This window comes from Camelus ferus, chromosome 17, assembly GCF_009834535.1.
Source record: "Camelus ferus isolate YT-003-E chromosome 17, BCGSAC_Cfer_1.0, whole genome shotgun sequence".
NCBI classification, from domain to species: Eukaryota; Metazoa; Chordata; class Mammalia; order Artiodactyla; family Camelidae; genus Camelus; species Camelus ferus.
This window is the reverse complement of record NC_045712.1, coordinates 28,146,007-28,171,285: the sequence shown is the minus strand read 5'-3', so window position 1 is coordinate 28,171,285 and position 25,279 is coordinate 28,146,007. Positions and strand designations below refer to the sequence as shown.

Here is a 25,279-nt window from a genome sequence, read left to right as displayed (position 1 = left end):
CATAAGCCCAGTGTAATGTGGCCTCTTCCTCCTCAGACAGAAGTTTCCTAAACCTTCATGACACCAGCTTCTTTGCATAAAGACAGCAGGAGCATCCAGTAGTTCCCTGACTGAAGCAGAGGGTGACTTGGTAAGAGCACAAAAGTCTAGTGCCCAAAAGAGAGAGGCCAGCTCAACGGTGTGACTGTGCTGTAGGGTGGGACACCCATTTGCTTAGGGTGCTTCCTACTGATGGAGTCTTTCCTCCCCTGCTGCTGCCCTGGCACCACAGGCTCGACGGCAGATCCGCCCGCCCAGCCTGGGCTCGGGTGGGTCCTGCACCTGCCACTGCACCCAGCTGAGGGCTCTGTGAGAACAGTTTCTCTCCTGCATCCACGTCTCCCAGGGCTCAGAGAGCTCGCTTTGAACGAAGCAGCTCCTCGGTCACCGTTGCCGGACTGAACTGATTTGTGCAGGGATTCAACGGGGAAATGGAGGAATAAATTAGGGTGCGTTCCTGAGGCAGAATTCAGTGCAGGCACTAACACCAATGGTTTGAAATGATTTATTGACCTGGGAAAGTGACCCCAACATACCGTTACTTAAGACAACAGCAGGAGAGTGAGTGAGTACAGCTGAAGTCTACCTCGGTTATAAACATACATATGTACAGGAGAAAAACATACTAAAAGAAAAATACATCTACGAGTGGACAGTGGTTGTCCTTAGGTAGTGGGATTATGGGTGATTCAAATGTTCATTTTTTTTTTCCCCTTTGTGTTTTTAAGCTTTTCTCGAAAAGAATTTTTGTTATTAAGAACATCATTTTTAAGGAAATATACATCTGAGGCAAAGAGGAAGAAAGACACGATGGACAGGAGGTTCTTGGTGAGAGCTGAAGTGTTAAGGATCTTTGGGATAAATGAGTTTGACTTAAGGGCCCCTCAAACTCTGGCATCGGCAGAGTGCCCACCCTTCCTGGTAGATGTTGACCCCCCTCCTGGCCTCAAACCCCGTCAGCTTGCACACCGGGTCATGGTCCTAGTGGTGGGTCCAAGGTGGCAGCCAGCCTCTGATCCATAAAGCCAGAAGGACTGGATGGAGAACCAGAGGAGGAAAACCAGCCCAATCTCCTTTTGCCCGTTAGCAAATTCCTCAACAAAGCTGTCAGAATTAACTGCCCTGCTCCTCAACTTTCAGGGAAGGGAGATTCTGAAAAATATCTAGGAAGAAATGAATGGTAAAAGGAAATAATGACATCATTCCCTGTATGGTTATTACAAGAAGTACAACATTTGATACATTAGGTCTGTGTCTAGCCCACTGCCTGAACCGTTGGATTAATAAATATAAAGATTGTCTCTAAGGGTTTTCTTAGTTCCACGGCCATTAGCAGTTCCCCAGTCCTATTTCCCATCAGGTCTCAAGTTCTTCCATCATGAGTTCTAGTTTTCTCCGGGTGTCTAAGATGCTACAGTCTGCAATGGGGGTGAGGTGGGTGGGTGGCAGGGTGGGTGGAGGTGGCTGCTGGCACCTGACAGGCTCTGGGCTCAGAGTGGGGTCAACTATGAAAATCACTATTTCCAAGTCATTGCTGATGGGGGCAGCGGTGGTGGATGCTCAGCGGCTTGGCTTACAAATGTTACTGTTCACAAGTCTGAAACTTTGTTGGGACCAAGACCTTCTCTGTCATCTTTTGTCCCACTGTTCTGCAATGTACCATTTCATTCATTGATCTCCTTTTACCAAAGAGACGACCGGGGGAAACTCAAGCCCCAGAGGTGATACAGTCTATACTGCCATGAAGCTCCTTCAACCCCGTGTGGCAACCACTCCACGGTGTGTCAGGCGTCAGAATCCAGCCAGGAGGGACAAGCCGTCTCCTCTCCAGCCAGCATGGCTGGCAGGTTACTCTTCCTGGGTCCTGGATCAGCCTCCAGGGGTCTGAGTCAGAACCCATTAGAGAGTTCATGCTCCCCTGTGGAGGGGGACATGGAGCTGACCCTCTCCAGCCTCTCAGTGGAGAGAAAGGGGAGCCATTTAGCCAGGGCCACAGCCACTGCTCTATGGAACAACTGACGTAGATACTTGCGGAATCTCTCACCAACAAAGACGTAGATCACGGGGTTGACACAACAGTGGGTATAGGCAATCACCTCTGTCACTTGTATGGCCAGGTCCAGCTGTCTGCTCTGCTCACACTCATGGGTGAACAGGGAGTCTTGGAAAGCAGAAACAAACACAGTCAGGTTGTAGGGGGTCCAAAAGAGAAAGAAGATGATCATGATGAGAAAAATCAGACGCACAGCTTTGGACTTCTTCTCATTTGGTCGTCTGAGCAGAATCTTTATAATCCCTGTGTAGCAGACGATCATCACTAACAGAGGTAACACCAGCCCCAAGATGTTCAATTTTAGAGCCTGGAACTGTTTCCACTTTCTTAAGCTTTCATGAGGAAAATGAAGACTGCAGGTATAGTGAGTGAACTCCCACTGGGTCTTGGAAAAGTGAAATCCTGGGACAGAAGCCAAGATAGCCAGGACCCAGATGACAATGCTGGTGATGATACCAAAGGTGACGGTCCTAGCCCGCAGGGCAAAGACTGCATGGACAACAGCCAGGTACCTGTCGATGGTGAGCAGGATAATGAAGAAGATCTCACTGTACAAGCCAATGAAATAGAGCCCAGAGAGCAACTTACACATGTGATCCCCAAAAATCCAGTCATCTTTCAGCTTGTAGTCAATCCAGAAGGGCAGTGTGAAGAGGAAGATCAGGTCAGAAATGGCCAGGTTGAGGAGGTAGATGCTGGTCATGCTTCTGAGCCTCTTGTATTGCATGAGAACTAGGACCACTAGGATGTTGCCAATCAGGCCAATGACAAATACCAGGGAGTACAAGGGGGGCAGCAGCTGGGCCCCAAAGGCCCTTGCCTCTGTCTTCTGGCAGGGGGTTGAGCCCCCATAGTCATATTCTGTGGTCATGTCATAGTCCTTTGGGGTGGCTGAAATTTCCATCCTGGCTTCTCCCACTGGTCAAGGGAAACAGTTTCTGTATTTACTTTGCTGTTAAAGGCAGGGGGTTCTGGACAACAAAAACAAGGCAGTGATCAAAAAGCACATGAAAAAATGCTCAATATCACTAATTATCAGAGAAATGCAAATCAAAACTACAATGAGGTATCACCTCACACCAGTCAGAATGGCCGTCATTCAAAAATCCACAAATGACAAATGCTGGAGAGGCTGTGGAGAAAGGGGAACCCTCCTACACTGCTGGTGGGAATGCAGTTTGGTGCAGCCACTATGGAAAACAGTGTGGAGATTCCTCAAAAGACTAGGAATAGACTTACCATATGACCCAGTCATCCCACTCCTGGGCTTGCATCCAGAAGGAAATCTACTTCAGGATGACACCTGCACCCCAATGTTCATAGCAGCACTATTTACAATAGCCAAAACATGGAAACAGCCTAAATGTCCATCAACAGGTGACTGGATAAAGAAGAGGTGGTATATTTATACAATGGAATACTACTCAGCCATAAAAACCGACAACATAATGCCATTTGCAGCAACATGGATGCTCCTGGAGAATGTCATTCTAAGTGAAGTAAGCCAGAAAGAGAAAGAAAAATACCATATGAGATCGCTCATATGTGGAATCTAAAAAACAAAAACAAAAACAAACAAACAAAAACAAAGCGTAAATAAAGGACAGAAATAGACTCACAGAGAATACAGACTTGTGGTTACCAGGGGGGTGGAGGGTGGGAAGGGATAGACTGGGATTTCAAAATTGTAGAATAGACTACACCGTATAGCACAGGGAAATATACACAGAATGTTATGATAACTCACAGAGAAAAAATGTGACAATGAGTGTGTATATGTCCATGAATAACTGAAAAATTGTGCTGAACACTGGAATTTGACACAACATTGTAAAATGATTATAAATCAATAAAAAATGTTAAAAAAAAAAAAAAAAACAAGGCAGTGATTATATGTCTCCAAGCACTTGACAAGTGTTTACTGAGTGCCTACTGTGTATTGTGCCCCGAGAAGCAACGCTGAGCAAGGGAGGCCCAGGTTCTCCCTGCCCTCATGCAACCCGTTGGCTAATCGGGGGTTTGGGCAACAAACAAAGGTGTGCGCACATCAGTAATTCAGCTGCTTTGGCAATGGGTGTTGTGAAGGAAAAGTCAAGTGGATGGAGAGCACAGACAAAGGGAGGCCTCACCACACTACTCTTGACCAATGCTTCCTGAGTGCTTGCTGTGGACTTGGCACTGGACTTAGTGTTACCAGCCTTGATGGGGTACCATTATTGTTTACCATTTTAGAGGTGATGACACATAAACTGGGAATGGTTAGGACACTGGGCTGGTTAGAACAAAACCTGGAGCTCAAACCCAGGTGTGTCCACTCTCATGCCCATTCCTGACACCACTTGCTCCCTTTCCCCCAATCACAGAGCATGGATGATGCACTGTGGGGGGCCCCAGAAGAATGCTGGGAGGGAAAATAGTCCTAGCTGAGAGTCAAAAACTTACAAATGGATCTTCAAGACTTTTGGGGTTAAAAGATTCTCAGCCAGGGCTGACACAGTGCCCTGGGGGCACATGAAAATGTATATATACATTTTGATTGCCACAAAGACTGGGGGACACTACTGTCATTTGGCAGGCAGGGACAAGGATGTCCTGCAATGCAAGAATTACCCTACAACAAACACCAATAGTGCTGCCACAATGAAACCCTAGAAGGCCAACCCCATCCCTTTGTAGATGAGGACACTGAGGGAACTACAATGGACTCAGCCTGGCCCACACCCCACTGTCCTCTGTAATTACACAGGCAACTCTGCAGACCTCCTGTGACAGCCTTGAAGAGGACTCAAAGGCAAGCACAGGCTGGGAGGAGTGGGGAGACCTGGTAAGGAGAAGAGGGGTTTAGAGGAGGAAGGGCTCAGAACAGTCTTAAGACAGGAAGTGTGGCACTGTGACCAGGCAGAGTCTGTAATTCTGCTGAAAAAAGTTTTAGGTATTTTTCCCCAGAGGTGCTTCAAAACAAAACAAAACCAAAACCAAAAAACCAATAGATAGCTTGCCCTTTGTAGCACGTTCCCCCAGGCCCTGCTTTTTAGCTCTCCTTTCCAATCCTTTCCAATCCTTTCCAATCACTTATTGAAGATGCATCCCCAAAGGGAGAACGATTTTAGTGTAACCTACCAGCTGTTGTGACCTTGGATAAGGTAACTGACCTCTCTGAGCCTCAGTCCCTCATCTGTAAGGTGGGAAAGTAAACCTTACCTTGCAGGGCTACTGTAAGACAATGTCTGAGAAAAGCCATCCCCTGGAAATTATCGGGCCTTCAGTAAATATTAGGGGATTTCCTTCCCTGCAGGGGCCCCTTTCTGAGGTGTGGCACCACCAGGAATGTCCCAGGCATCAATCCTATTCTGGCCGATGTACTCCACTCCCCTTGTCCCCCGGCCAGGTCTCTCTGTACTTAATCTGGAAGATGAATTCTGCTTGATGGTGATGGACACTGACTGTCCCACCCATTTGCACTACAGTTTGAAATTTCTAAAATGTTGCCACCAATTTGAATTGATTTGGCCTAAACAGCGATCCATAAGGTAAGTGGTACCTACAGCATAATTCCTGTCTTGAATCTGGAGCCTCCAGTGCTCTTCCTGCTACACTGCTTGATGAATGTTTCCTGCCTGCAAAACGCACATTACCGCAGTGGTAGGTGGAGATGAAGGCACATGGCGCTGTTGGGCACCCTGACTTGGGGGGACTGTCATTTCCCGTCAGATCCATCCCCGTGGCTCACGCCTCCATCTCTGCACTCGCGTACAGCCGATCAAGCCTCCTTCTGGAGACACCCAGGCTGTCAGTCGCTAAACAAGCTGTGTCGGCAATTTCTGATTTCTGCTGCCACTGCCAGTGCTGACAGCTCTCCTTGGCCGTCAGCACTTTTGGGTGGGCCGGCAGGTTACGGTGTTAGTAACGGGCAGCACAAAGAATAAGCAGTGCAAGGCTGGGGGATACTGGCAAAGGGGGCAGGCAGCCAGCTACAGAAGTCTGTCCTGGGGTCACTGCAACAACAGTCAGCCGTAGCCCCGGAGCCTGGAGCCTTCCTGTGCTAGCGTCCTTTAGCCCGGGACTTGAAAGTCTCTGAGGAGAGAAAGGGCACTCTGCAACAGTAGAAGATTCCCAGGCCTGGTGGCGTGCGGGAGCTGGCTTTCGCTAATTCATTAAGAGCCAATGTATCTCTTCCCAACTCCCCATTCAGCACGTTGGTAGCTTGAAATCAACCATGATGGGAATATTTACACATGGAAATCGGCAAACACTAGAACTCAGGGTACTGTTTTCACGAGAGTCAGCTGTTAAACACTGTTAAACAAAACATCAATGCCCCGCAGTCTGCACAGCCTAGAGTTGTCCTGGGGGCCAGAGTCAGGACTAAAGAGTCAGTGAGTGGCACAAAGCCTGGTGGCAGGCTATGCAGACTTCTGGGAATTTCTAACTCTGAAAGTCTGGGACCCTCTAGATTTTATGGGGAGCACTTGAAGGAGATACCTCCAAGTAGTCCCCATACCCCTCTATCTTCAGAATGAAATCCTGACCTGCCTCTTTGTTAGAACAGAATGGATGCTTCGCAAAAAGTCAGCTGGCCAGCTCCCTGCCTTCAGGTAGGTGAAATTCCATCTCCTCCAAAGGTAGCCTGCAGTCCTGATTTTGAGCATCCTTGGTTCTAGTCTTCTTAAGAAACTGGTTCAGTATCAAATCATCTTTTCATCTGCAAAGTTTCTTCTAATTACTAGTTTCCCCCTTGCTACAATATCTTCTTACACCTCATTTGGGTTTTGTTTACGTGGGGAAATTTGGCAACTAATTTCCACTTGAATAGCTTTCCACAGAAAGTGCCTCTTGTCTTTTAATACTAGTCTGAACTTCTTAATGAGTCACCAACAATCAAGTGTTCAAGAAAGCATCGTTTTGAGTAAACCCCCAAAAGCCAAAAACAAATTTTTAAAAACCCACCCTAATTTACATCTAAGTACTGAGATATAAATCCAGTCAGCCTCAGTATCTCTATACAATCCACTGCCTTACAGATACATCAGTGGGTTACTTAGACATTTGCCTTGCCCTTGAAGAATCCCCGACATTCGAGACAGACAGGAAAAGAAGTCATATCCCGCAATGGGAGAAGGACTACAGTCCCACCTGGCTGTGTGCAAACAACAGTGCCCTCAACAACAACTGAAAAGACAGAAAAGACAAGTGTCACTTACTCTGGTTTCACAGGACTGTGTCAAGCAGTCTTTGTGTCTGGAGCTCTTAGAGTCTTTATGAATTCAAGGTTCAAGGTCCTGATTAAGAAATTCTCAGCTTCCTGTGCGATAATGAAGATAGGACTCCGAGTTCTCAATCTTTCAGAACGACAAGGAGGGGACAACTTTCTTCTTTTTGGTATGGTCACATGTCCATGAATGGGCCACAGCACCCACCAATGGCCAGTTCTGGAAGGCCAAGTTCTCTCTAAGGTTTATTCTGCTCCCTCCAGCTGCACTTCAGCCTGGGAAGGTCTGCCCTAAGGGAACTGGGTGGTGGGGTTGGGTGGAGTTGAGTGGGGATGAGGTGGGTGGTAATAGGATGTTCCCAGAATTTGTGAAGCAATCGAATGGCCGGAATTTACGTGTGGTGAGGGGGCAGGGCACAGAGTTCTTACCCACAATGAATAGTCTTTTTTTTTTTTTTTTAAAGATTGCAAATGGAAGGATTTAAAACAGGAACTATGGGTCCTGTTCCTTAAAATGATCTAGCTCATACAGCCTGAGACGGGCAGGAGGCAGCTTCCCTTTGGCACCCACTAGGTGCCCCTCCACCTCTGACTCCTCTCTTTGCTCCCCAGTCTCTGCCCCACAAACTCCACAGAGCAGTTTTACCTGAAGGAACCTCCAGCCTGGAGTGGAATACAAGTTGTTGGTTGGATTTTGGATTTCTGATCCCAGACTCCTGTTTTATGCAATGGTCTAATCTGGGTCACGTTCAAATCTCAGCTCTCTGCTTAAGACATGGATGGATCACTGTGTCTTTTTAAATCTTAGATCCCACTCCATCGGAAGAACACTGAGTACTTATGCTGAGAGGAGGATGCACAGGGTGGGCTTGTACGTGGCAGTGTCGCAGAGTGCCTGGCACCAGGAGGAACGTCAGATCTGGTGATGCTTACTCCAGCTCTCCCTACAGCTACCAACTCCTGTTCTGTCATTGTGCTGGTTCCCTCTCCATTTCCATTTCATCTGCTGTAAAATGGGGGTCCTGGAACCTTCTCCACAAGATAACTGCAAAGTGTCATTTCTGAAATCACAAGTGTGAATGTGCTTTGAAAATGCCATTGGTCCCTCCAAGACTCAGTTCCCTCTTCTGTAAAATGAAGACTTTAGACAAGGTGGCAGTGTGCCCTTCAGTGGGACATTGAGTGAGTCTTTTGTCTAGGGTTATACACATACAAGCCAAGGGCCAGATACAGCGAGCAGACTATAGTTGGCTGACCCCTGTTCAAGACTGAATATGAACACAGAGTGGCCAGGTCTTCAGGTTTTCCAGAAAGCTGATTTTTTGGAAACCTTTCAGTTATGGAAAACCTGCGTTTTGAAGACATCTGGCAGTGCCTGTCTCCAGGTACCCACTGAGCTTTGTGCAGCCACTGGAAACATGGTCCACCCAGAACCCAAGTCACTGTTAGACTCCCCACCCAAGCTGGATTCAAAATCTCAGCAGATGGCAAGGCCCTTGGCTAAATTTCCAGAAACAGATACCTGGGGGTCCCTGCCCTCACATGCATCTAGTGAGTTGCTGATTCTTTGTCTAAATTTCTCTCCACTTGGCTCTGTCCTCAGTGTCACTTCCCTGTGTTGTGACAGTTATTTCATCCCTGGAGGACAATCTCCTGATAAAAGAGTCCCCCGTCTCCTGTCTTATTCTCTCTTAATGTTTTCTTCAGCCAGAATGATCTTTAGAAAACGCATATCTGGGCATTCCCAAGTCTTAAGGCTCATTTGCTAATTGGGGAAGGTCCTAACCTTCAGCTGGCTTACAAGGCTTCTGCAGGTCTGGCTCCTGCTGAGCTCTCCAGTCTCCCCTCTCCTCGCTCACTGCACCCCACTCTGTGCCTGTCTTTGTGGGCTACTTTCAATTCCTAAAATGAACCAAGCCCCCTCTCACTTCCAGGTCTTTGCATTGGCTGATCTGGCTCATCCTTCACTCAACCCCATACACTGACACTTTCTTCCTTGTTCCTCATTTTAGAGTTATAAAGCCTTCCCAGATGTCCCCAACTCCTGCCAGCTGTACCCTTCCTTCCTTCTTTCTTTCCTCCCTTCCTTCCTTTTTCTTTCTTCCTTCCTTCGTTTACCTCTCCCTCCCCCTCTCCTTCCTTTCTTCCTTCCTTTTCTTCCTTCCTTCCTTCCTTCCATTCAAGACAGGAGAGAAGGGGATAGGGCACAGGCATTCACAGAATGACACAGCAATTAACACCAAAATGGTAGAAGATTCAACTCCCAATAGGTGTTGAGCTCAAGATGGCAGGAGATCTGACTTCTAGTAGACCTTGAGTTTCATTATACTCTCACTGTGGTATTAACATGGTAAATGACACTTCCACAGGTGCCATGACAGTTCCAAGGCTGACCATAAAAGTCAAAGAGTGGGCAGCGGCCCACTTCCTAAGAATCCCAGCCCAATCCCAGGGCAGTTGGATTGGTCCTCCCACTTGTTGGCATGTGAAGCTACCGATCCCATAAAAACTGGCAACACTGTAACTTGTGGCTGCCTTTCTCGCTGCCTCATCTTCCAAGATGGCCTGCACTCTGTCTATGGAGTGTGTGGAGTGTGTATCTACTTTTACTCTAACATGAGCACCCAACCCCCACGTCGTGGCCTTTCTCTCGCCGTCTGAAACAGTCTGCACTCTTGTAGGCCTCTGTCTGAAGGCTCTAGAGAATAAGCCATGGGCTGAACTGATAAACAAGCTGTGAGGAATGTCACGTATCCAGGCTGGATAAGAAATGGCCTACTTAATGTATCCAGTATGGATGGCTGCATAGCCAATGATGGGTAAGATCCTCAGAGGAGGACAACCTAAGACAGGCACAGCCGGCTGGATAAGAGGTGGCCTACTCAATGAAGTTTCATGATGAACTTTCAAACAATCTGTCCTTGATCATGTAACATCCTGTGCTTACTGCAGGAGCTTGGGGACCTAAATAGCTTAAGATTATTAACATTGTTATAACTTAGATGATATGTGAGGCACTGTGCATGTCCTATATAAATCCTTTCCTAAGAATCAATAAACAGAGAATTGCTTCGCTTCTCTCCGCACGGTGTTCGTGTGTACATGATATCGTGCCACCGACAGATGGTGACCCCGACATGATATCAGACTTGGCAACACATAAGTGGAACTAGGGAAATTTTGGGGGATTTTTCAGCCTAACAGGAGTGCTGATAATATTCATGGGGCAACAGCTTACTAAGCAGCAGAATGATATAAGTGTGGCGACTACATGTAAGTAAGGGAAAAAATTTATATTGAGGATTTTCAGCCTATCAGGCATGCTGCAATGTAACCATGGGACAGCAGCTGACAGTACAGCAGAGGATTTATTTCCGTATTCTGCAGCAATTGTTAAAGGCTATTTCAAAGCAGGGCACCCTCCCAGTTGCCCCTCAAAAACAAATGTAGAGAATCACTGTCAGCCAAAGTCCTATCTCACCATTTCTGACCTCATCACAGCTTCCCCCGGGAGCACAAGTTTAGATCTAATGACTATTGATAATGAGTTGATAAATGACAGTAATAAAACCTACTTAATCTCTACTAGAGTTTGGGGACCTTTACCTTCTGGGTATTTTGTATTGCTAATAAGGAGATCATCCATGGGCTTAAAAGGGTTAACAGTTTTACCTGGTGTTATTGATAATGATTATACTGGAGAAATTAAAATTATGGTTCATGCTTCTTCTTATTACATTATTCCTAAGCAATCTCAAATTGCTCAAATTATTTTAATACCTTATTTACCTGCTCAAAAATTTGCTGAAAATAATAGAGGAGATAAGGGCTTCAGACATACAGGACAGCAAGCTTTTTGGACACATTCATTAACCGATAACAGATCTGTTTCGACAGTTTCAATACAAGGAAAGCAACTTACAGGGTTATTAGACACGGGAGCGGACAAAACTATTATTTCTAGTTTTCATTGGCCTTTTGATTGGCAAAAACACAAATCTGATGTTACTATCAAGGAGTTGATGGACTGATGGCACCTAAAATAAGTTCTCACCCACTAAAGGTCTGAGGGCCTAAAAATAAAACGGCCTTTGTAACTCCTTTTATATTACCAATACCCTGCACTCTATGGGACAGGGACCTTTTTGCTCAGTAAAACCTGATCTTAAAGATTGATCCTTTTTAATAGGGGCTGCCGCTACTATCCCAAATACTATTCCCACTGCTCTAACATGGACCCAACAGCCACCTGTTTGGGTGGAGCAATGGCCCTTCCTAAAGAAAACTACAAGCATTACAAAAACTGGTTTCAAGACAACTAAAGTTGGGTCATTTAAAACATTCTACTAGTCCTTAAAACACACCTGTTTTTATAATTTAAAAAATTTAAAAAATGGAAGTTATTGCAAGATTTGCATGCTATAAATGCTGTAATGCAACCTACGAGACCCTTACAAAAGGGGCTACCCAGTCCTTCACTTATTCTTTACTCTTGGCCCTTACTTGTTATTAACATAAAGGATTGTTTTTTCTCATTACCTTTGCACAAAGCTAATAAGAAAAATTTGCCTTTACTGTTCCTACCTATAACAATCAGGAGATTCCTAAACATTATCAATGGAAATTCCTTCCTCAGGGTATGAAAAATAGTCCTACTATATGTCAGCAATTAGTAAGAAAAATTTTAGAAACTATACGTCAACAATTTCCTCAGGCATATATTTTTCATTATATGGATAAGATTTTACTGGCTATAAAAAACAAACCTAATCTCCTTCTATTTAAAAAAAACTGTTACAATTTTACAAACTAAAGGCCTTTTTGTTGCTCAAGACAAAGTACAAAAAATGCAACCTTGGGAATTTCTTGGGATAACTATTAACACACAAACTATTAGGCCACACGATATGAAATTAGATATCAAGCCTTGTATGACATTAGTTCAATTGCAACAATTGCTAAAACATATTAACTGGATCAGACCTTTTTTAGGAATACCTACAGTCCAATTATATCATTTATTTCAATTGTTAGAAGGAGATAGGGAACCTACCTCATTACGTACATTAGCCCTTAAAGCTATCAAAAAGTTTAAAAAGGTTAATGAAGCTTTAAACTGTCAATTTTTACACCGGTTGCAACCTAAATTACCTATTATTCTTATTGTTTTAAATACACCTCAGACACCTACAGGGGCACTTACATAAAAAAGGGACACTTTATTCTTATTAGAGTGGATTTATTTGTCTCACTCATTAACTCGGGCCTTAACCACTACTTACCATGTCTATGCTGATATAAATAAAGCTCGACATTGCTGTTTACAGTTAATGGGACAAAATCCTCAAAATATAAATTTACCATGTACTGCCAGCCAATTCCAAAAATCTTTTATGAGAAATAAAGATATCCAGGCCTCTTTAAAAAATTAGCTAAAAAAAATTGCATTTAAAAAATATTCACATCCCCTGTTACAATTTTATACACAAGTGCTTCTAAAATTAATGACTATTATTTCTAAAAAAACTCTTATTGCAGGCAGTTACATTGTTTATTAATGGTTCTGGAAAAACGTCCAAAGCTGCCATTGCATGGTTTAATGGGAAACAATGGTGTTCAAAATTTACTACAGGACATAAAAGTACTCAGATAGCTGAGATTGCTGCAATAGCGCTAGCCCTATTAGAGAAATCTAATAAACCTTTGAATATAATTACTGATTCTCAATATGCGGCAAATGCATTGCCGTTATTAACCACTGCTATATTGCCTCAAACATCCTCAAAAATACGTTTGCAACATTTTTTAAATATTAAAAATTTGCTACACAATAGACAATATCCCTGTTTTATTGCTCACATGCGATCTCATACTAATTTACCAGGACCATTGTCAAAAAGCAACAATTATGTTGATAAAATAGTATCTAATTACGTTCAAACCCAACCTGCTATTAGTAAATTTATAAAGGCTAAACAATTTCATGCATTACACCACTGCAATGTCCAGGCCTTAAGAGCTATTTATGATATAACTAAAGACAAGCAAAACAAATCATACAGGCATACTCACAATGTAATCAATTTACAATTGCTAAACCAAATTATAATTTAGAGGACATTAATCCAAGAGGTATTCAGAGTAATCAAACTTGGCAAACAGATACCACCTTGTTTCCCTCCTTTAGGCGTTTGATATATATCATGGTTTCTGTGGACACTTTTTCTAATTTTATACATGCCACACTGCATACTAAATGTAATGCCCACGTCATTTGACATTAGTTAACTGCTTTTAATGTTTTAGGTAAACCCCACAAAATTAAAACTGACAATGGTCCTGAGTTTTCTACAAAGATTATTTCAGTTTTATCAAGATTGAAAAATTGACCATACTACTGGTATTCCTTATAATTCCACTGGTCAAGCTATTGTTAAATGATGTCATCAAACACTAAAGTCTTACTTACATAAATTAAAAGGGGGGAATAATAGAATACAAGAAAGCCATAATATATTACATCATGAACTTTTTACACTTGATTTTTTAAATCGAGGATTAAATAGATTTACACCAGTGTTTATAAACCCACCTTTAGATGTAAAAAGAGTTAAGGTATAAGTAAGAAAACCATTTACGGATATTTGGGAAGGGCCTTTTGATATAAAATGTTGGGGGAGGGGGTCTTTATGTATTGATACAGGTGCTAGATTAAAGTGGGTACCCCAGAAGAGTGTTAAGAAGTTCATTGAAAAGGACGGCTGAAGATGGGTAAAGTATGGTTCTGCACCCTTATACTTACTTCTTTCTTCTTTGAATGTTTGCATGTTGAGCTTAATCTATCTTATTGGGCTTATGTTCTAAACCCTCCTTTATTCACACCTTTAACTTGGTGGCATGCAAATCCCCCTCTTGCCTCTAACGATTCTGCTTGCACAGGTGGCACATGGATACCTCCCGCGGCAACGCAAGAATATCTGCGCAGCAACCAAACATTGACACTATATTCTCACAATCCACCTTTATGTATTGTATATAGTAAGTCACATACTGACTGTATTAATCTACAGAAGCAATTGTACTTGTATTATCAACCTAAAAAGGGAAATCAAGCAGCTAATTTAATTTTTATAACAGCTGTATCAACTACTACTTATGAAATTATGAATGTATCACAAGTACCACTCTCCCCATGTGTAAACTGAAAACTGATTGGAGATATAAGTTTTATTCTGTACAATGGTCACCCTGCAGGATACAGTGTCCTCATGATAGCTCCTTGTTCAATGAAACTCTCTTGGATTGGGGGCCCCATAGACATTTGTTAAGTAATAACATGTCTCTTCAGTTTGGACAAAATTCTTTGGCACCAATTACTTGGAGTGAATATGGACTTCCTGGACCCATTTTACAACTGTTTGATGGCGACACTATTTTCAGTCCTATGCATAAGGCCATCTGGAGACTCAGACTGCCTTTTATTGACAAAATTCTTTATCATGGAGACTATGTTAATGGGTCAGGCAACTATTCTATGTCGTTAATCACCAATGTTTCTGATTCTGTAATGACTTGCACTACACATCCTTATGTTTTAGTTTGGGGTCCCTTCCCTCCTAATGTTTATATCACCAATTTACTTCCTCCTTTCTAGTATTCTGATTGTTTGACTCATAAAAATATTAGTGACTATAATGTATCTTATGTTATGCTACTAAAACGATGAGCTCATGTATGGCTACCAGTTACCTTGAACAGAACTTGGTCTGATGAGCAAAGTTTATATGCGCGATTAAGAGTCTTTCAAGAAAGTTAGGCCAAAAAGATTTATACCTACACTCATTGCTTTTATTGTGTCGGCTATAATCATAATTGCCATGGCCGCAGCTGCTACAACAGCTCTAGTATCCTCTATTAATACTGCCCATATGGTTGAGAAGGTTTTGACTAATGTAACTCAAGAGCTACAACACAGGTTGACATAGATCGTGAAATCACGGCTGGACTACAGGCTCTTGAGCCTGCCGTAGAACGGACTGCAGGACAACAAGAAGCATTATCAAAAAGATTAAAATTGAAGTGTGACTGGCAATTCTCTATCCAATGTGTAATTCCTACTCAATATAATAAAACAGAGACACCATGGTATAAATTAGACAACATTTACAAGGAGCATTTAATGATTTTTTGGGAAAACATATTAACTTTTTACAAGATCAGTTGGAGACTCAATTACATAATATCCATGATGCTTTTGCACAAAATGTATTTGAGCAAATTGAAAATGGATTGCATTTGCTTAAGCCAGAAAATTGGTTTAATGGGCTTAATTTATGCATTTTTATTAATATTGGCATGCTTATATTGATCTGTATTGCTTTGTTATATTTTTTAAAATGGATATGTAATTTACATAAGCAACAGGAAGCTCAACAACAAACTCTTGTTATGATGGGATTGCTTGCTTCCGTGCAACAGGATTATTTCCTTGCTGTAAATAATAAAAAGGGGGGATATGTAGGCCCCCGCCTGAAGGCTCTAGAGAATAAGCCATGAGCTGATAAACAACCTGTGAGGAATGTCACGTATCCAGGCTGGATAAGAAATGGCCTACTTAATGTATCCAGTATGGACGGCTGGATAGCCAATGACAGGTAAGATCCTCAGAGGAGGACAACCTAAGACAGGCACAACCGGCTGCGTAAGGGGTGGCCTACATAATGAACTTTCACACAAACGTTCAAACAATCTGTCCTTGATCATGTAACATCCTGTGCTTACTGTAGGAGCTTGGGGACCTAAATAGTTTAAGATTATTAACATTGTTATAACTTAGATGATATGTGAGGCACTGTGCATGTCCTATATAAATCCTTTTCTAAGAATCAAAAACAGAGAACTGCTTCGCTTCTCTCCACACGGTGTTCGTGTATACGTGATATTGCGCCACCGACACACTCTATGTAGTATGTATCTCTCTAAATAAAATCTACCTTTACTCAACTGTGGCTCACCCTTGAATTCTTTCCTGGGCAAAGCCAGGGACCCACACTTAGCGAGGCACATCCCAAAGGACTCAACCGAGACCTGAGACAAGGCCCTCCTCTCACCCCACATTCATTTCTCCTGCATCATTTCTTTCTTTCCTTCTTTCTTCACATGACAGCTTTATTGATATATGATTCACATGCCATATATTTCCCCATACAAAGGGTAAAATTCACTGATTTTTGGTACATTCTCTGAGTTGTGCAACCATCATCAAAATCATTTTAGAACATTCTCATCATCCTAAAGAGAAGTCCTTTACCTACTAGCCATCACTCCTGATTGCCCATTAACAACCTACCTTAGGCAATCACTCACGAATCTGCCTTCTGTCCCTATAGATTGGCCTATTCTGGACAAATGGAATCAAACACTAAGTGGTTTTTTGTGACTGGTGTCTTTCACTTAGCCCAATATTTCTGAAGTTTCTCCATGTGTATTACATTTTTTATTGCCCAACAATACACCTTTGTGTAGACATACTGTATGTTACTTACCCATTCATCAGTTGATGGATATTTAGGTTGCTTCTATTTTTAGCTATTTAGGATGAATACTGCTATAAACAGTCACAAGTTTCTGTCTGGACATATGTTTTCATTTCTCTTGGGTATATAAGCTATGTCATGTAAAACTGTGCTTAACTTTTTGAGAAAAGGGACTGCCACACTGTTTCTCAAAGTGGATGCATCATTTTTCATGCTTAACAACAGCGAGACAGGGTTCCAATTCTTCCACATCCTTTGCAACATATGTTATCGTCTATCTTTTTGATTATAGCCATTCTAGATGGCGCGAGGTCGTATCTCATTGTGGGTTTGATTTGCATTTCCCAGCTAGCTGTTGTCAAGCATCTTTTCCTTTATATACGTTCTTTGGAGAAATATCTATTCAGATCCTTTATTCACTTTTCATCTGGTATTTAATTTTCATTGTAGGTTGTAATAGTTCTTCATATCTTCTAGATACAAGTGTCTTTTTAGGTATGTGATCTGAAAATATTTTCTCCCTTTCTCTGGGTTTTCTTCTTACTTTCTTAATGGTATCTTTTGAACACAAAAGCTTTTACTTGATAAACTCTAGTTCACCTATTTTGTCTTTTGTTGATAAAATTTTTGGTGTCATAACTCAGAAGGTTTTGTTATCCTGAGGACAGGCAAGGACACTAGGGTGGCTGAGCACTGTGTGTGGTGTGAAGGGGGAGTGGTAAGTCACCAGTGAGGGGAGGGAGCAGTCAGACCATGTTGTGTACCTGAAAGAATTGGGACACTACTGAAGGGCGCTGATTAGGTCGAATTTACGTTTTTTCCCTAGATACTTGGCTGTGTTATATAGAGGACAGACTGCAGGGAGAGAAGAAGTAGCACCAGGAGGAGTGTTAAGAGTGTTTTACTGTGATTTGGTAAGGATTTGGAGCCAGGCTGCCTGACACCCAGGACTGTGCCCTGTGTACTGGGTGAGCCTGCAGCAGATGCCTGGATGGGTGGACGTCGGGGGACGGCAAAACAAGACATCCCATTGGGATGTGAGGAGAAAAGAGAACTGCTATTTATACTTATTTTTATATAATACTTTTATCTTCTTTAGGGGGTTATTCTGTGCCTAAGACACTAGCACAGTGGAACACATATGCAATAACAAATAAATGAACCTTTGTATGTTGGACGTACACGCCCAGCACCGGAAGTGACAGCAGCCTGCAATCAGATGCATACAGACCCTTGCTTCCTAGTCGATCCTGCTGCCTACCTTTCAGAGGAGGAAACACCTGCCCTGTGAGGGACAGGGGCAGCTCTGCCCAAGCGTCTGAGCTTGGTATCCAAGCGCGCCCGCCCTCCCTCGACTGCTTTGGGTTTGGTCCACTTCACCTTTCCTGCCTCTGCTTCCTCTTCTCCCTCAGTTGATCTCTCTGCAAAGAGCCTTAGAGTTGCTGGGGCTCCTCCACCCTTTCACTTCACAGGAACTGAAGAAACACCGAGGTGTCTTTCCAAGAAATGTTACACATCAAAACAGAGAGGAGAAGAGAGCAGGTAACAAAAATTACTTCACTGTCCCTGGTCTTCACCCAAATGTGCTAGTGCTGCCCTCCTAGGTCTCCTTCCTTTAAGTCTTTCTCAGTGAGCCCCACAGATGCCTCCTCGTTTTGCCCTTTGCACACCCACGTACACAGGTGTGAGCACACGCCACGACCCACGGCTCCCTCTGCTCTATACCCAGCAATCCTACGCCAAGGTGCCCCGTGAACTTGGTGCTACTCGATCTCTACAGCATTGATCTTTGGCCTCCTCAAGGGAGAGAAAGTGAATACAGCTCAAGAGTACCTGTCAATTTTTTTGATCTGTTACAGTGATGATTTTATAACGGTTTACAGATTTATGTTCCATCCAGCATTTACTGCTTGCCGATTTTGAGGGAGAGAACACAGGTTAGGAATGGAATGCAGAGGTGAAGATTCAAACGGATCTTGACAGACTGGGTCACTGAACTGAAAAGAACAAGATGAGGTTGAAGAGGAAGGTAAACTCAAGCTCTGATATTTAAAACATTACTCACACACGAGAACTAGATGGTAAGATCTGTGATGGGCAGCAGTTCAGGGAAGACAGCTATCTTGTGACCACGTCGTCAGTGGAAAGGGCTTCCCTTACAGCTAGGTCAGTAAGAACCAACGGTGTGACACTTGCTAGACAATTCATGGCAAGTATCTGATTATCTCTGGGCTTAGAAAACAGATGGACTCCACTCCCTGTCCTGTCCTCCCCAACTCTTGGGAAAAATGAAAGGAATACGATGGATAAATTACCCTTGGGCTAAATGAAGAGCCAGTCTGGGAACATATCCACAGACTACCACAGATACAATCCAGCAGCCCCTTCCCACTAAGTAGCTGCTCAACTCCTCTAGATGTGGGTGGTTAGAAATAAGATCACCGTTTTGATCCTGGCCTTTTCCCAGATGCACTTCTGTTCTCATCATCTGTTGTCCAGTTCTTAGGTCTCAGGCAGGTCAGACTGGCTCACCCTGAACAAGGTCACCCCTTCCTTGTGACTACACAGAAGAAAGCAAGTTCTCAGCTAGTAGAGAAACACAAAAGGGGCTGAACAACCTTCCAAGGAAACTTTCAACCTCCAAAAGGGTCAAATATGGCCCCTAGTCTTGAAACATCCATCTCCACAGTTGTCAAGAAATTATCAAAATGAATTTTCAAACATTAAGGACATCTTAGGATCACATGTCTGAGTGGAAAGTGCCATCTCCTAATTGGATGCGCAGCTCTAAGAAGGATGGAAGTTGTGACCTCGGTTGGTGTCAGTGGGTGTGAAATGCTATCTCCCTGCGGTTTTAATTTGAAATTTGCATTTCCTTAATGAATAAACATGTTGAGTATCTAGTCACACATTACTGGCCACTCATAACTCTTTTTTGTGGAATATCTGTTCAGATCTTTTGGCTATTTTTTGATTGGATCCTCTGTTTTCTTACTACTATATGAGTTCTTTGTAAATTTTGGACACAAGTCTTTTATCAGATATGTGTTTTGTAAATATTTTCTCCCAGTCTATTTCCTGTTTTTTCATTTTCCTACTGTTATCTTTTGAAATGCAGAAGTTTTCATGTGATCCATTTTATCAACTTTTCTTCCATTTACAAACCATGCGTTTTTTGGGAACTCATTTATTTTTTAATTTCTATTATATGTTTTTTACATTTTTATTGAGTTATAGTCATTTTACAATGTTTTGTCACATTCTGGTGTAGAGAACAATTTTTCAGTTATACATGAACATACATATATTCATTGTCACTTTTTTTTTTCACTGTGAGCTACCACAAGGTCTTGTATGTGTTTTCCTGTGCTATACAGTATAATCTTGTTTATCTGTTCTACATATTTCTGTCAGTATGTACAAATTTTCAAATCTCAGTCTGTCCCTCCAGCCCCCCTGGCCCTTTTGGCAACCACAAGTTTGTATTGTATGTCTATGAGTCTGTTTCTGTTTTCTATTCATGTTCATTTTTTGTTTGTTTTAGATGCCACATATAAGTGATCTCATATGGTATTTTTCTTTCTTTTTCTGGCTTACTTCACTTAGAATGACATTCTCCAGGGACATCCATGTTGCTGCAAATGGCATTTTATTGTAATTTTTACAGCTGAATAGTGTTCCACTGTATAAATATACCACATCTTCTTTATCCAGTCATCTGTCAATGGACATTTAGGCTGTTTCCATGTCTTGGCTATTGTAAATAGTGTTGCTATGGACGTTGGGGTGCAGGTGTCTTCATGAAGAAGAGTTCCTTCTGGATATATGCCGTGGAGCGGGATGACTGGGTCATATGGTAAGTGTACTCCTAGTCTTTTGAGGAATCTCCATACTGTTTTCCACAGTGGCTGCACCAAACTGCATTCCCACCAGCAGTGTAGGAGGGTTCCCTTTTCTCCACAGCCTCTCCAGTATTTATCATTTGTGGACTTTTGAATGATGGCCAACTGACTGATGTGAGGTGATACCTCATCATAGTTTTGACCTGCATTTCTCTGATTCTCCTCTAGGTTATCCATTTTGGTTCCATAATTTTTCTGATAATTAGTGATATTGAGCATTTTTTCATGTGCCTATTGCTCATTTGTATTTCTTCCTTGGAGAATTGCTTGGACTGGATTGTTTGCTTTTTTCTTATTAAGTTGTATGAGTTGCTTATATATTCTGGAGATCAAGCTTTGTTACAAACCATGCCTTTGGTGTTACATCTAGGAAATCTGCCTAGCTCAAAGTCTAAAGAGTTTCTGCTATGTTTTCTCCTGAAAGTTTAATTGTTTTAGCTCTTACATTTAAGTCTATGATTCTTGGCGCTAATTTTTATCTATCATGTGAGGTGAGGATCTAAGTCCATCTTTTGGCATATACATACTGTCTTAAAATGAAACATTTTTTTATGTTAATGTTGATAACAACTTAATATTCCATTTCATGAACATACTATCAGTATCAGGATCCTGGTAAGTGTTAAACAACTGTCTCTCAAAAGAAACAAAAACACAAAAACTCAGCAGCCCTGATATGCAGCATGGCCAGTTTCCCTGGTGTAAATACTCCGGCCATGTTCATTTTCAAGGTACCAACCAATGTTACATACCTTATCATGGAGTTGGGGAGAGATCTCACGATTGGTTCTTGTGATCTGCTACAAGCTGCCTGCAGCACATTACTGAATCTATTTAATGAATACCCCGAGTTTTTTTGGTTTTTTGTTTGCTTCTTGTTTGTCCCTCTTTCATTCTCAACATACAAAAGGTGCCCCACAAAGCAGGAAGACGCAGACTATTTTATTCACTGCTATAAATGAATGCTGGCCCCTCAGGGAGTTTCCACTTCTCCCCCATAATAAGCACAGCTGTGGGCAACATCCTTGCAGCCTTTCTGTGGTCACATTTAGTAATGGCATCGTCCTTGCTTCCTGGGGAAGATGAAGAACTGAGTTTTGACAAAACAGAAGTACAAAGCTGCTTGAACTTCTGCAATTTTCGAACACACCTATTCAACATTTAAATTATGGAGCAGACTTCTCCTTTTCTTTTCTCCCTCTCAGGAACAAGTATCGAATTAAGCAAATGCTGTAAGGTGAAATCAATGCCTAGACAGGCTGCTGGATGACTCAAATGTACACAGCTACAATGTGTCAGCTTCCTGAAGGCATCAGGGGTGTCAGAGTTATGTGAGGAAATTACTAGAATGTGACACTGTTTCAAAGAAAATGCACCAAACTAACTTTCTGAGGAAAGGTTAAGAAGTGAAAATAAAAAGAGGGCCCCCCTCCCAGGGGTAGACACTTTTCATAGACAGTGGTTATTAAATCCCCGCTTGGAGCTCCTTGGCAATCCACACAGCTCTACCCGCATTGCTACAGGGCGGGAAGGGGCAGAGGCCTGGAGGACTGGAAAGGCTGAGGGATGAGAGTGTGAGGGGACGCTGGGCACTGAGCAGTGTGGCGACAAAATGATTTGAGCAATTATCACTACCAGACAAGGCTGTACCCCAAGCCTTTATAACTACTATTATTTAAGCTATCCTTTTGATGAATAGGAAAAGAGCAGCTCAGAGAGATGGTAAAGCCCTTGCCCCGGGTCTCCCGGCACTGAGATATCTGTTTTAAATCTGATTTAACATGAGTCCCCTCCCAAACAGAAAACTCAAACTCAGTATTTTCTCGAGGCTGCATGACACGCAGATGGCCCAGGGCTCCTGACCTGGGCAGGGAAAGTGGGCAGCCCTTCCTGCTGCCAGGAGGCACCTTGCCCAGGGGCGGGGACCGAGCAGCAGCAACCCCGGCTCTCCTTAGACATTCATCACCCTTGTTCCTTTCCTGCCATCCAAGCTTCAGTCTTTTCACTGTTCCTCCGCTCCTACCGCAGAAAGTGAGATGGGGGAATGAAAGGACCAGAATAAATATCGGGCAACTGCAGAGCAGGACCACCCTGTGATGTCCAAATTCTCACACAGCATGGAGATCTCACCACACTCAATGACGTCTGAGCAGAGTGACAGCTATGGACTTAAAAATCAGGTTTCTTTTTTCAAGATTTTACTCAGGTAACTTCATGGTAGAAGGCATTAGTTATGCGCCGCGTTGGTCTATCATTTGAAGTGGCTACTTGAGGGAGGAATGAGTGTGCCACGGAAGGAAATGTGAAATCAGCCAACATCAGGGTTTCTCGTTGCCCCTGCCAATACTGAGTCCTCTAAGTGTGGAAAAATCACAATCAATTCCATCTGGTTGGTGTTTGTCACCCTTTAGTTATTAGAATCACCTTTTTTGATTTTTGCTTTATCTTCTCGTGTTATATTACTTACTTAAACACTGTATTTAAATAAATTTATTTTCATTATAATAGCAATTCCTTAATGGTCCTAAAGATGAGTCAGGAGCCCTTCTAAGCACTTCAAATGCATCAACTCATTTAGTCCTCATGAGCACCCCATGAGTAGATGCTACTATTCTCTGCATTTCAAAGGCAGAGTCTCTGAGACTTCAAGTAAGTTGCCACAGTCACACACCTGGTTAAAGACCTAAGTAAGAAATGGAGTACTATTATGCCAAGAGAGGAAAACACAGGATGAAATGGGAAGACACTGTTTCCTAAGGATGGGAAAGGTAGCTTATTTAAACAGCATAAGCCAAAAGACAAAATTGATTCTATCAAGGTTAAGGATGACTATCCAGCAAAGGAAGCTATACGTGAAGTAATATACAGCTGAAACAATGACAGAAGTTATTTGTAATGTCTAAAGCATTAATTAAAATCCAGAATATACACACATATCTTGCATATCAGTAAGAAATGAGAACAAACTCAATAAAATTGCTCAAAGACAAGAACACGTATCTTACAGAAAAACTCAAAAGCCTATCAAGTATGTAGACAGATGTTGTAACTCATCAGTAATCAGAGAAACATAAAGTGAAACAACTTAGATTGTCACTTTACTTGCTAGACTGGCAAAGATTAGAAACCAGGACACACCAAGTGTGGGTAAGGATGTGGGGAAAGGAACCTTCAAGCACAGTTAGTGGCGATGTAGACTGAACTCACTGACAACTCCTTTCGCAGTTCAAGTCTGTATGAGGCTATTGCAGCGTTATGTGTAAGAACAGAGAGTCGGACAAGCGGCACACTGCATGCTTAGCATGCAGGAGGTTCTGGATTCAGAACATCCTCATAAAATAATTAAATAAGTAAACCTACTTGCCTACCTGTCCCTGTACCTGCTCCAAGAGGAGTGAGTTGGAGGCAATCTTGGTGTCCATCCCTGGGAGAGGAGGTAAGTAAAATTGGAAGATGTACTGTAGGGAACAATGTACAGCAGGTAAAAGACATGGATTGGGTATTCCACAAAGCTAAATGGATGGGCTTGCGAGCCAAGGGCTACGATGAAATGTAAGGAAGAGATGTTATTTCCTAAATTTAAAATACTATGCCAAAACAATGCATTTTTTGAACACCTAAAAAGAAAATGAAATAGAATTACCATAACATCCAGTATTTCCACTTCTGGGTATACACCCCCAAAGAATTGAAAGTAGAGTCTTGAAGAGGTATCTGTGTTACCGAATGCAAGTTCATTGGCACAACCTACAGTGAGGCCAAAAAATACCCAAATATCAGAGTTTGGAGCAGAGAAAGGTTTTTTGCTGGGCCAAACAAGGTGAAATGGGGCCTCATGCCCAGAAAACTCCAAATTCACTGAAGGGTTTCAGCTGAGCTTCTTTAAATGCCAGGCTGAGGGAGGGTTGCCCCAGGGTATCATATCAGCAGGGCACAAGTCTCTGGTTGAGGGCCATCAATCATTAGGCGCCAGAACGTCTGGTGGCTACATTCTCACGATCATCAAGTACTTAGTTTCTTCCATTTGCTGCTGGGTTTTGCATGTGAAAAGCTCAGAAAATACCAAGGAGATACTGTTCTCTGGGTACTTCAGACAGGAGCTACAGCAGAGGATATGGAGGAGGGGTCTCTCCCGGGAAGGCCTCAGAGGGTCCTGCTCAGGTACATTTGTACATTATTGTACAAAAAGCATTATTTACAACAGCTACAACGTGGAAACACTCAGGTATCCACCAACCAACGAATGGATAAGCAAAATGTGGTACACACATACAATGGAACATGATTCCGCCTTAACAAGGAGGGAAATTCTGATCCATGCTACAACATGGAGGAAAGTTGAGCACAGTATTAGTGAAGAGGCCAGTCACAGAAAGACAAATACTCCATGATTTCACAAAAATGAGGACCTGGGGGGGAGGAAGGAATGGGAAGCGCTGTTATTGTTTCATGGGTGAGGAGTTCCAGTTTTACAAGATGAAAAGAGTTCTGGAGATGGATAGTGGTGATGGTTGCACAGCATGGGGACTGTATTTCATAC

At 42.7% G+C, this 25,279-nt stretch overlaps 1 protein-coding gene and 1 long non-coding RNA gene across 3 annotated transcripts in view; both read right to left on the bottom strand.

The window, feature by feature from the left end:
- Nucleotides 1-861: 861 nt before the first annotated feature.
- Nucleotides 862-7,903, bottom strand: CCR1 (C-C motif chemokine receptor 1). Of its 2 annotated transcripts, none has more exons than XM_032458689.1 (2): nt 7,294-7,903; nt 862-3,010 (listed from the first exon to the last, which is right to left on the bottom strand). In XM_032458689.1, coding segments are annotated over exons 1-2 (1,083 nt in total). In that variant the 5' UTR covers nt 7,295-7,903; the 3' UTR covers nt 862-1,928. The 2 variants fall into 2 exon arrangements, with proteins under 2 accessions (XP_032314580.1, XP_032314581.1); XM_032458690.1 differs by having other exon boundaries at nt 862-3,063; nt 7,294-7,900.
- A 4,258-nt stretch (nt 7,904-12,161) lies between these two features.
- LOC116657175 overlaps nt 12,162-25,279 on the bottom strand; it is a 20,191-nt gene continuing 7,073 nt past the window's right edge. Inside the window, exons 2-3 of the long non-coding RNA XR_004312192.1 lie at nt 19,080-19,086; nt 12,162-12,284 (exon numbers count right to left, since the gene is read on the bottom strand). This is a non-coding gene — a long non-coding RNA (uncharacterized LOC116657175). The remainder of the gene's footprint in view (nt 12,285-19,079; nt 19,087-25,279) is intronic.